This window comes from Apus apus, chromosome 10, assembly GCF_020740795.1.
Source record: "Apus apus isolate bApuApu2 chromosome 10, bApuApu2.pri.cur, whole genome shotgun sequence".
Classification (NCBI taxonomy): domain Eukaryota; kingdom Metazoa; phylum Chordata; class Aves; order Apodiformes; family Apodidae; genus Apus; species Apus apus.
The window spans coordinates 7,728,975-7,741,921 of record NC_067291.1 but is presented as its reverse complement, the minus strand read 5'-3'; the positions used below and the strand labels follow the sequence as shown (position 1 = coordinate 7,741,921).

General features: G+C 36.9%; 1 protein-coding gene across 8 annotated transcripts in view; it reads left to right on the top strand.

The window, feature by feature from the left end:
• Positions 1 to 12,947, top strand: part of TCF12 (transcription factor 12) — a 162,498-nt gene that overhangs the window by 38,582 nt on the left and 110,969 nt on the right. For all 8 annotated transcript variants that reach the window (XM_051629004.1, XM_051629002.1, XM_051629001.1 and 5 more), the window contains exons 4-5: positions 4,685 to 4,758; positions 8,056 to 8,124. In XM_051629004.1, coding sequence (XP_051484964.1) covers positions 4,685 to 4,758; positions 8,056 to 8,124 — 143 coding nt within the window. The remainder of the gene's footprint in view (positions 1 to 4,684; positions 4,759 to 8,055; positions 8,125 to 12,947) is intronic.

The window sequence follows — 12,947 nt, the reverse complement described above, 5'->3', positions numbered from 1 at the left end:
AAGTGATACTGTTCTGCTACTCCCACTGGTGCCTCCAATCAGTAGTTCTGTTACTAGAGAGGAACTTTCCTTTTTCATCTGGAGGTACAGGAGGAACTGTGTATCTGTATGCTGGAAGGCAATCAGGGTGTTCTCCAAGAAACTCTGTAGAGTGAGGTTTGAAGTTTCTAGATTTCTTTTTTTCATTGTTGTGTTGTGGTTTTTTTTGTTTGTTTGTTTTTTCATGTTTGAAGTACTTTTCCTTGCCTTTCCTTTGGGGGTGGGTGGGGAGAAAGCCCTCTACTTGTATAGTTTGAAATGAAAGTCATTTGTGTTTTACCTAATTGTAATGATTCATCTGAAGGGGTTAGACTGTTAATAGGTTGCCTGGATTTCATGTGGAGCTGTAGTTTGTCTTTACTTGTTACTCTGAATTGTAAATTTCAGGTACTTCCTTAGAATATAATTTATTTTCTTGTGTTATTAAAAATACTAAGTCTACTATATAATGAGAAATATTTTCTGTTTTGAGTCAACAAGAGAAGGCTGAGAACTAGTCTTAACCTATTGATATTTAAAGTCTTTAATTGAAATAGTATTTCTCCATCAAATATTTCTCTTTGCATCCCTTTAGTATAAAGTCTAGATCTAAAATATAATCTTAGGTAATAATTTGTATCATACTTCAAAATAGACTGTTGCAATATAGGGCCTAATGGTAGATTGATTTGTTTGGGTACCTAAGATGCAAAATACAATCAACAGTGTTGTGGTTTGTTCTCCAGGTTGTGGTGTTTGTTGGTTTTTTTTTTACAATTGATTTCAGTTGTTGAATCTTATCTGAAGGATCATTACTCTGAAACAAAATTGGATAAAGAAGCTATAAAAGATAGAAACTCATACCTTGAGTATCTAGTATAACAATCTACAATGTGATTTTTTTGGTCAAATCATTTATTTGTTGAACATCATAGCAGATGGTAACCCTATAAAGTATATTATCTTGTTTACACTAACATCAGAGCCTTTATCTCCTGAAATAACTTTTAAATATGGTTGTCTGTGTCTTATACCAGCAAGAACAACAACTTTAATTTCAGTTTTATTGTAAGATCCAATTTTTTTATTAGATGAATGCTTGGACGTGTTTCTTCAGAATGAATACATATGTTAAAATAATGAGGCAACAGGTTTCTTCAGCTTTTCTTCTAGAAGAGCTTTAAGTGCTCACAGCACCATCTTAAAGTGACTTTAAGCAAAGCCTTTTTAGAAGTCAGTGTATAAAGCCAGAAAGCATTCTTGTGACAGCTTGGCCTGATCCTCCCACGGTGAGTGAGGAAGGGTTCAGCCTTTCCTGCAGCCTGACTGAGGTCCTGGATGTGGCCTGTGTGGTTAGGGCAATGTCCTGCCCATCCTTCCTGCCACAGCAGTGGGAAGTGCTGTGGAGGTGCTGTGGGATCCAGATCAGACACAGACTGCCAGCTGAATCCTCTTCAACAACCATCAGACTTACTGAGTTATTCCCTGGGTAACCGATGGGCTGTCTGCTATAGAAGTAGCTGATTTCCGTTGAGAACTATGAAATAAACTCATGAGTCTTCAGCTACTTTCCATCCTCAATACGAATCAAAAAAAGGAAGTGAGGAAGTGGGGGTAGAACCTTGTTACACTTCTGCCTGCCCAAGTGCATATGTCTGTGTTGTTAGACCTTTGTAACAGTTATCAAATTTCCCCCTTTTTTTGCATTGCCGAAACAGATTGAGATTCTCTAGCCTTTCCCTGTGCGGCAGGTCTCTCAGGGCTCTCCATACTGTCACAGCTTTCCTGTGCATTTAACATCCGTGATGAATTAGTGGATACTGGAATTGGACATTGTGTTTCCTTGTGGGAGGGTTTATGTGAAGGTGATGATCCCTCTAGTTCTTCCATTCTGTTTTGTGTTTCCCAGGAAAATGCTTGAACCCTGTTGATGACACTTGCTGGGAGACTTTATTGAATGTATTAGTATAGATGACTCTTGTGTTCTTCTTCACTGTGGGTTCCCTGCTTCAGGCTCTCCTCCTGCCTGGAGGATATATTTTATGCTCATGGCCCATTAATGTACCTTTGCCTGGCTGTATTTGTTTGCTTTTGTTTGTATTTGAGTTGCTTGTTTGTGCCCACAGTTTGTCTGGATTGTGATCCAACGTTTGGTTGGTTGCTTGTGATCCAGGGTTTGTTTGGATCTTTGTCTCTTACAGCATTTGGTTGTTTTTAATCTCTCATTGGTGGGAAAAATGTGAGTGTACAATCCAGAACAGATTCCTTGAGCACCATAAGTCTAAGTCAAATCCAGATGTCAGGCAGCAGTAAATCAAGAGTGTGCATTGTATGAAAATTCTTCCTAGTAGCCTTCGAGGAGCATCTAAAATGTGAATTCACATGCCTTGTGTGCAAATTCTGACTTAAGGGTAGGTCTGGATGGGCTTTTAAGAACAAAAAAATTACTGTGTGAAAAGGAATAGGACACCTGGTAGAAAAAAGGAAGTGTGTTGAGACTCCCGACTACTCTAACTGTACAGGGCTTTTTTATAAGGAAGGACTCTGGAAGTATTTAAAAACTAGTTTTCCTCCCCATCTTAAGCTGTTTCATTTTGGTTTAGAGACGTTTCTTTAAACAATTTATTTGCATAATTGAAATGGTAGAATTAAAATACTTTCATTTTTAGTTATACATGTGCTGATTTAGCAGAACCATAATGTAAGTCCTTATGTCCCACTGATGCAAAGTTTTAAATGAATAATATGTTCTACTGAGCGGGGGTCATGCATCTAAGTACTCTATGCATAACCGTTATTTACTAACATATTTCTGAATTGGGTTGGTATCATGTACTGCACCTTAGACTTTCCTGAAGACTTTTTCTTACAGTAAGATAGATTTTCTTTTTTAATCTTCCCCCTCCTTCTTCTATATGTCTGCTTTGAAACTAAAGCAATGGAAGACTTGTTATGATAATCACTGGATTACTAGGGCTGTTGTTTCTGGCAGAAAAGAGTCAGTTGTGCCAAAAGATTACTTTTGCCTTTGTCAGTGCCAGCCACGACTTTTTACTCAGCTCCTGGATCAGTTACAATGAAATAACAACGATGCTGTCAGCTGCAAAATGCAGTAAACTTCCACAAACTGTTGGCATAATATAGTGGTGGTTTTGCATTTTCAAAGAGCATTCTCCAGCCTTGAGGATCTTTCCTGCAGTACATAAAAAGTGTCTCTAGTTTTTATCTGGGTTTTCTGTACTTTAACATGCCTTCTCCAGTCTGTCAAGACAGGATTTTGTAGCTTCACAAAACACAGTTCTTAAGGAAATAATTATTAGCATGCTCTTACTCTGTGGGTAGAATTATTAGCATGCTCTTACTCTGTGGGTAGTTATTTACAATAGTTCTTTGTATTTTATTTTGTAGCATGGCCAGTCTGAGGTATCTGCACAAAAATTTTATAGTTGCAATGTAAAGCTGGAGTTTAGGAGTGATTGTATGGAGTAACTTGCACTCAGCTCTTACTTATAAATGGTGACACTTAGTTCTTATTTATAAATTATTACATTATAAAGCTTCATAAATAGTTTATGCATCACATAAAGAATTTATGCTTTATATCAAACCTCGTTATGTGTGACGTTTGGGTAACAGGAAACTAATGAGTTATGTTTTGTAGGCTGGAAGTCTGAAGTCTGCCATTTAGGCTTAAATGTTCCACCCATTAAAAAATGTATCTTGTGATACCGATAATCAGGAACCTAATCACTACAGTAGTAATCTTATCCTATATTAATGAATAGACTGTAGGAATTCAGTTACTCATGCAATTATTTTGGAATGTAGTTTAAAGATCCTTTGACCCAATTAATGCTGAATAGAAAGTAATTGGACAGGATGATGACAGCAATATTTCTAATTGTTGGCTAGATAATACATGGGATTTATATTCTGATACTGAGTTTAAAGGTCTCTCTATCTTTTCCTTCCCCTTTCTCTTTTGAGCTGTAACCTGGATTTGCATAAGGGGAACTGATTCTAGAAGAACCGTTACAGAGTTAAAAAAAGATTCTTCCTCTAGCAGGGCAGACACCATGAGTCTCTGTGGTTTGTTTTGTGGTTTGGTTTTTTTAAGCCATTGAAATATAACCAGTCTGCCTTGCCTTTTTTCCCCCTCATGCTAAAATATCTTGCATGTTGTGTAAAGACCAAGTAGGGGAAATAATTTTGCACATTTTACAGTTCTTAAGCAAGATCTGAGAGCAAAGAGTAAAGAACCAAGTATATGTTTCACAGTTATGTGCTGCAATATTCAGTGCTTAAGATGCAGGAGAAATCAGGCTGTGCAAAAACTCAGGCTAACTTTGTGTGCTTGTTTTATTACTCATGCTAATTTCTTATGGATTGGGTAGGGCAGGCGTTGCAGATTGGCAAATCTTCTTGACTTTTTATGCTCCTGTTTTCATCAGCTGCAGGTGTCCAAATGAGTAGGTTGCTTTGTAGCCAGCTTCGTTAACACGGAATCTTGAGTTTTGTTTTTAGAAATATTGCTATAAGTATACAGAAGCAGATGATTTTGCTTTTAGTGTGTGGAAGCGGATGAACTTGCTTTCAGGCTGCATCAGACAACATGATGCTTTTGCTGTCTTTTCTTACAGGTCTGTGTTTTTCTTTTTATTGCTAGGTATGGATGAGCGAACAGGTGCCACGTCCTGGGGAACAAGCGGTCAGCCAAGTCCTTCATATGAATCTTCAAGGGTAAGGTTCCCATGTAATAATTCAGAGTAAAAGTTTATGGGAATGTACAGTGAAAATCAGCAGATGATTTGGCAACGTTTTTGAAGGGTCAGCTCCTTTAAATACAGATTAGCATCTTTTGGAGACTTTGGTGACTCTGGTATGCTGCCAGAGCCGTTCAGATTTGTATGGCTAAAAAATATATTAAGAATTTATGACAATAAACTGTACAGAACTGTATGCTTGAATGGTGAGCATGTGTTTTATTTATCTTACAGTCAGAAATTGAAAATGGAGCTCACATTACAAGGGGTGGGGAATGTTTGCCTCTCCATTAATGTTAGCCAGCTGTAGTATGTGCTGTGTCATGATTTTGGAGAGAGGCTTCTCTTTTGAAATACCTTCCTCCTGTTCCCATTGCAGCATCATCCATCCTGTATATTGAGCTAAAGATTTTGGATAGTATCTAATATCCTAAAATAGCATTGTCTTTATAAACCCCAATAGTCAAAAGCAAGCTTTCCCTTTAGTTAATCACATTCCCTTTCATCTACTCAATTTTCTATTTATGAATATGTACTCTCTAAAAAGCCAATGAGCTAAGTACCTAGTGAATTAATTACTAGAAATATGCAGTGTGACTGATGGGGAGCCTAGTTCTGTTCAGATTTCAGTACCCTTGAGCCAGAGATCTGTGTTGGCTCTTGCATCTTTGCAGCTTTCTCTTGCTGGAGAATCAAGTGGGTAGGCTGCAAGGTCTTGTCCAGCCCACTGGATGTTGTTAAAGCCTCTGTCTGACTTTGGAAGAGAACGTTAGAAAGGTGTATTATGGAGTCCTAATTTTTCCATTAATCTTTGGTAAATAAATTATAATAAAAATATAGAACAATTTTATGGGTTGCAGAAGTATTTCTGTGCAACATACGAGTTAGGCATTATTTTAAAACACCCTGAATAATTTGAGAAACCCAGCTTTTAGATGCCTTTCCTACATTTGAAATGGAACCTTATTAGGTAGCTGTAAATTACCTGTATTCTTATTGTGTTTGGTGTTTTGACACTCAGTTATGATGTTGCTGATTGGTTTTAACCGATCATGAATTAAGCTCACCTAACTGGAATTTGAGCTTAGGATTCATCAGTGGTGTGGCTTTATAAATAACACTCTTTTTAATCAGCCAGCTAATACATTCCAATAATGTAAAGAAGTCAGGGTGCCTGGTGTGTTTCCCCCTCTCTTTTTATTTTGGGGTTTTTTTTTGTGGTTTTGTTTTCGGTTTGTTTTTTTCCTACTATAATTGAAGGTCATTATTAGGAAACACTGGTCAAGAATCGAACCCTCCACATATTACACCGTTATATGCTGAAGTTGGTAATAAAGGAGGACTTAAAATAGTTTATATTTAAAAAACAAACAAACAAAAACAACAAAAAAAACCCCCAGAAAAACAAAAAACCCAGAAAACCCCAAAATTATCCCCCAGCAAACAGTTCTTGATGAATAATAATTTGTTAGGACAGTTTCAGCTAAAGTCAGTTGGACTCAAGCCAAATTGAATATATTGTTAAAAGTTGATGGACTCTATCCCCAGAATGTTATTGAAGTATTTCTTCATCTGCTGGCTAAGTGCAGAGAATTTTTGTCTTACGTGCTAGTGATTTGAGATGATACTGAGAGCTCGTTCTGAAACACCGATTATTTATGACTTCTGATGGATTGGTTTTGGTTTTTTGTTGTTGGTGGGTTTTTTTGAAAGATATTTTTTTTGTTTAAGTAGATACATATTAATTCATGATAAATACATTACAAGTATGCTCAGTTTTAGAGGATTGACAATTAATGCTATAGGATTTTTTCAGAAATTTAGGGACTTTGAAAACACTGATGTATAGATTTATTTCCCTACTTGTATTAGTGGCTGAATTGAATTATTTTATAGGATGGTTTTGTGTTCATTGGTATAAAATTTAGAACAGGAGAAGACTGATTACTTGCACACAAAATTTATTGATTTATAAACCAAGAATTAAATAATTGGGTTCACCTTTTCCCTCTCTCTCCCAAAGCAATTTTTTGTATGTTTTGCCATCTCTCTGTAAAAAAATATTAATTTGTTCCTGCAGTATTGAGGTGGTAAAGTTACCTTCACTTTGATAGGGCTTTTTTTTTTTTTTCCTAAAAGCAGCAGAAATCACGTGGGGGAGGAAAAACCACCCCAATAGCCCTGAATTCTAGTGAAAGATTATTACTAGTTAAATATTTTTACAAATGTCTTCCTATATGAACTTTATTCTTGGAAACTCTGCGAAGTGATACAAATTTAAGAGCAAGTCTCATGTTAGCACAGCATGTGACATTACACTGCCTGTAAAATTTCTCCATGGGGTCAATTTAGCCACGAACTCTTGGCTTCCCATTCCTGAAGCATCAGTTCCCAGCAGGGTCACTGACCAGGTAGTGGATGTTGGTAGGTTTAGATTTTCCTGAGAGCCTGATGTGGTTGGGTTGTCTTAGAAGGCATCTGTCTCTGGTGCTGGGTTTTGAAACATTACAAAGCATGTTCTTCTCCATGCATTATGTAGCATATCTTCATGCACTGAGGCATGAGGAAGGCCTGTCCCGGAGGGTTGGAATAAGTATTATGCAGAATTGATGTGGTTATCCAGAGGAAATCAGAGGACTTGGTTGATGAATACAGACCTTTCCCCAGGTCTTCAGTACACCTAAAAAATTTATAGTGGGAGGGGCAAAACCCCACCTTTCTTTAGAGGCCCTACATGAAGCTGTGAAGAATGGTTGTCTGGGATGGCATTTAAATGATAACAGTTTTCTTTTAAAGATAACTGTATTCCATTTACAGGAAAACTCCACTTCTGTGTTTTACCCAAAGAAGTGATGAACACTAGAAAAATATACTATCTGCATAGAATTGGTAATGGTTAAAAAGGCAGAAATTAATTCATCTGCATTGAAATAACTGCAAAAGCACTGGACTTTTTCTACCAGTCTAAGTAAAGTTTGCATGGACAAATTCTGACTGCTGCTTCATATCCTGCCAGATCACACAACTCAGCGGAAGAGCTGATGTGTGTGTGGGTCCATTTTGTAGGAGTATAGATCAAAATTTCTTAGGAGCCATGGCAAATGGTACACTTAGCCTTTTACATTCCTAGGTTATTCCTTGTGAAGATTAACAGAGTTTAAATAAGTTGCTATTGTCTTACATGTTCAACTTCAAAATCCAGTGCTTTCCTCCGTAATTTCAATATAGAATGTTATCCTTCTCCTAATTGTTCTTACAACTTGCCTGTTTACAGGAAAATGGCAGTCTTCATGGAAAAAGCTCAGACCTCTCCACAGACATAGAAAAGTTGAAATCTCAAGAGGTACCACTTATTCTTTTCATTTTTTGTGTGATTTCCCCCCCCCCCGCATGCAGCTGACTATTGGAATTTTCCTTTAAAGGTCACAATACAGTGACCAAATTATTTAAGAGTTTAAATTGTTAGACCAGTATTGGCTGGGATTTCCAAAGGCACGTAAAGATAAGCAATTTTCAAATAAACAGAATTGGAATTTGTTGATAGTTACAGGTGATACATGTTAAAGGCTGGTTAAATAAGATGGTGGAATACTGGCTAAAGGAGATCTTTGTTTCCACTCCTTTTCCAGCTCCTGCCCAAGGTCTGTTCAGGTCAGTGTAGGTGGTCCGATCGTGTCCAGCAATGATGTTTAAGGGAAGAGTGTAAGTATAGGGTAAACAGTTTGCCACCTTTACTGTCATGCTGTCCTGGCAAAGCCCAGCACTTAGAGGCTTAGGAGATTTCCTGGACAGAGCTGACCTTTGGGACATTTTCTTTATCGCTATTAGTGGACTCGTTCTCTGCAAGTTGTGAATTTTTCTGATTTCGATTACAGTTTTGGCAAGAGTTAGAAGCATTTTCTAGCAAAAATACTTCTGTTTTTCTTTTATGTGTGCAGACCAGTGATTTCACTGATTTCCACAGTGTGCCTGTGTTCTGAATAGTAATGATTGATTGTTACTGATGTACTTCACACTTTATTTATTAATTTAATTCACATGCCACTTGTATGTCTCTCCTCCTCTCAGACAAACTGGAGAATTGTAACCTATTGGCCTCTGCTTGTAGAGTAACTTCTAACCTGTGGTTAGCTCGTAGTGCCATTCTCTGAATCTTTCTTTTTTTCTGTGTGACTTGAGGGTTTGGGTGATTACAGCTGCATGCATTAGTGAAGAAGAGCGTAAACCATCGATGCTATGACATAATGGTACTTTCATTCCCTGTTCCCTTCTTACCCATTACTAAGTTTGGCATTTTTTGACAGTCACTGAGCTCTAAAGTAATATTGTTTCCAACATTGTAGAAAAATAGTAAGATGTTTTTTCTTATATTGTACAGTAGTTACCACATTGTTATGACATGAAGTTTTTAAACATTTTTTTGTTTGTTTTATTTACAGCAAATTTTATCTGCTGTTTTATTGCCAGTTTCGTGGAGAACTTGCTTTGCAACTCTGCACTAACATTTAGTTAGAATGATTTTTATAATTAATTTTGTTATCAAAATGTACTATGTTTTTTGTTCACCTACTCTCTGATACATTTATGGAATTGTTAAAGAATGTTTGAGTAGATTTTTTGGGGGATGTGGGGAAAACACATTGGTAACTTCTTTTCACTGTGAAAACTGGACGTATATACCTATGCTTGGGCCAGGATGTTTATGTATTTTAATCTTTTTGATGAATAATTAATTCACAAAAGATCCTTCTTTCATATCCCATAGCAGTTCATTTTTTTAAGACTCTTTGGTAATACCTTATTGAAAGCTAAAATACTCTTACTTCAGTGGTGTTTTTAACTAACATTGGAGGCTGAGAAGCACTACAAGCTTGAGAAAACCTCATATAAGAGCCTTGATTTTTCATTACCTAGTAATATTGAAGATTGTTCTAACAATGAAAGAGCAGAGGGTATTTGTATGAGAATTGGCTGTGACTATCTTCAATTTGAAAAGGTACGAATTGAGACATTAGTGACTTAGGTGTGCAGAATCTCTTTTGCATAGATCAGATGTTTTGTTAGACCAGTGAATAGTTAGAAGATATATTTGTTATGCGGGGAAAAAGTAGGAAAGCTTTATCTTTTATTTTTTTAGAGGAATAATTCAGGAATGGTTGTTAGCAAGTCCAGAATTCTGCAACGTGCTGAGGTCCTTATCAGAATTTTCTGTCTCTTATGGTACTTTATTTCTCTTCAACTCTCAGATCTTGCTTTTACTTCTCTATGTGCAAAAGTGGTGTTTTTTTTAGTGAGTATCTCCTGGTTAACATATGCAAGTTCATCCCTTATCTGTGTGATACAGAGCTAGAGATATTTTTGCGTGTGTTCGTAATCCCTTGCATTAGAGGGGTAGCTGGCTTTTAGTGTTTATTGCAGAGGACTGCAGAGCTGCTTTTTGAAAGCCTTGCTCTACTGAGCTCTTTGAAGTAAATTCTGAGGTGTTTGAACCAAGTAGTGTGTTTGCTGCACAATAATATATTGCCCTATAGCACTTGAAAGTTTTGGGTTCCTGCTGTGAGGTGCTTCTTAACTTTTTAGCTTTCCCACTTCATTTGGGAGTTATAATTTATGCTCATAAGCAAAATGGTATAATCACTTTTTTGGGATAAACATTTTTAATGACACTTTTTCTACCATAGTTTTTAGTGTGGTGTGGCTAATGATTGCTTTTACTTCATGAAGCAAGGTTTTCTTCCGTGGTTTTGATTTTGCTGTAACATGCCTTTGCAATAAAAGGAGCAGGGTAGTTTTATCTGTTTAGATTGCTGTCTCCAAATCAAGGAAATCTAAAAATAGTTTTCATAAGAGGTTTCCTTGCTGTGTAGCCTTTTTTATATATATACACACATAATAATTTTAACTGTTAAAGTTTAGCATAAGTTAGCTGAGGTTTTTTTTTTCTTCCAGAATCTTAACTGTGGGCATTTTCATTGTCTCCCAGCATAGATTTAGATGGTTTGGGTACCATCAGTCAACAGGTTATACCCTCTGTTGGATGTAAAATGCTCAGGATAGAATTGGAACCCAAAAATCTTATGTGCCCAAACTCTTTTTTCTGCCCCTACCACCAGTAGTGCTTTTAACTTGCAAAGTCATCAAAAATAGTAATGAGATAGCAGGTTTTGAAATAGTATTTTATACCTCTTAATCTCAGGTACATAACAAGAAAGGAAGCTGTTAAATAGCAAAACAAGACAAGAGGGACACAGAAATACAGTAAGTGTTATCAAGTCTGTTGTATTTGTGTCCTTTTTGTCCTCTGGTTTTTCTTTTTGCGGGGGAGGGAGCTTGTTTTGTGGTTCTGCTGGTTAATTGCTTTTCCTGATGTATTCTATAAGCAGATGATTCAGTGCAAAATCAAAGCCAAAATTAAGTATCCCATATTCAGTGCACAGGACACTTTCACAAGTGCAGCTTACTTTGTAATTTGATTACAGGCAGCACGTTTTAAAGCAAATTCTGGTATTTAAGTTATGAATGCTTTAGTTAGGTTTCTAAGTATTATCTTTAAGCATTTCTTTTTAGTATGTTGGCTGTACTTGTATTATTTAATTTCCTGGTTTATAGCTTAGGTAAGAGATAGAAAAATCTGGTTTCAGTCTTATGAGCTGTATTGGAGAACTGGGTTTTTTTTCTTTTGGTGTTTAGTTTTGGTTGTAACTACCTATCATAGTTGAATCTGTTCACAATTAGTTTTCAGTGTGGTCTGGGGACGGTCCCATTATGTATTGTGTTGATACTTATCTCACAAGAGCTGAGAGGTGTAACTGGCCACTGGGTTTAGCTATTTAAAATCAGATTTACCGTTCACTGAGTTAACTTCCTAGAAATGGATTTAGAGCTGGAAACAAATGGTGATTATTTCAAAATAGATTCCTTGCTCAATGTGTTATGTCCCCTTCCCCCTTCCAAAACTCTACCAGGTTAAAAATAAACAAGACATGTTTTCACTTGTTCTCATATTCCGTTTCTGCATACGTAGTTTTCATCCATTTCAACTTGATATGTGGAAATAAGCTAATGAATATTTTTGGAGCTCTGTTACAAAGCACCTAACTTATGGTGACACTTGGAGAGTGCTTGTGAAAGCTCTCTTGACTTCCCAATAGGACCTGAAATCTGTGGTAGTGATAGCTCCGTTTTTTTCCCCCATGTGTAGCAGGTTACCAAGAAACATATAAAGCTAAATTTATGACTTTAGGATATTGTAGTGTAAGGTTAAAACTCGCTAATAATGAATGGGAATAATAATTAAAACTCAAAAGTGTACAACTCCTTGTTTCTGGTGCAGTTGTGTGATCTCCATCAGCCAGCTGCATTCATTCCTCTGTTTGATAAGTGTTAAACAAGTTTCTTGTACAATGAAGTGAGATAGGGTGGAAAGTACTGCCTATTCTCAGCTGGCTGGGAGATGATGGCACAGGCAGGGCCTGCAGAGGGGAGAGGTGTCTGTTTCCTGGCACAGCGGACAGGTCTTCAGCTTGATCTCTTAGCTCTTGGATTATAGCAGGCAGCTGATAATAATATGGATGAAATAGTCTAAGGAGTGTCGGGAGTCTCCCATCATCATCCATCTGCTCCATTCCCACCCTGGCATTTTTCCTTGTTGGAAAACTAAGGTAATTTTCTCTTTGACCTGTGACAGACTTGTGCGTTGTCCTTATGGAGGATGTTGGTACTGTTACACCAGAGAAAAGCAGATTGCTGGGTGTGTTTGTTATTGGTCATGTTAGAAAAGGTTTGATCGTTGAAGAAACTGCTTCTCATTTTAGTTTTTGATCGTAATGCCAGTTTGCTGCAAGACTAGGTGATTTAAATGGAGTTACACCATGACCTGTGTCAATGCAATGTTTCTTGTTGTTCAGTTAAGATAAACTAATGTAGCATATGTGATCCTCAAGGCATAAAGGAATAATATGGATTTTTTTTTAGTTTACCTTCATTTCTGCAAGCTTCTTCCTTATCTTTGTGTTCAACAAACCCAGTCAGATTTTGGCTCTGTGGTCTTTCCTGTAGGAGCCGTTGGCAGATACATAGACTCAATGACTGAAAATGCTCTTTCCAAAACAAAAAGATTTATTTCTGGAAACATACATGATCACATAATCCATAATCTTTTAAGTT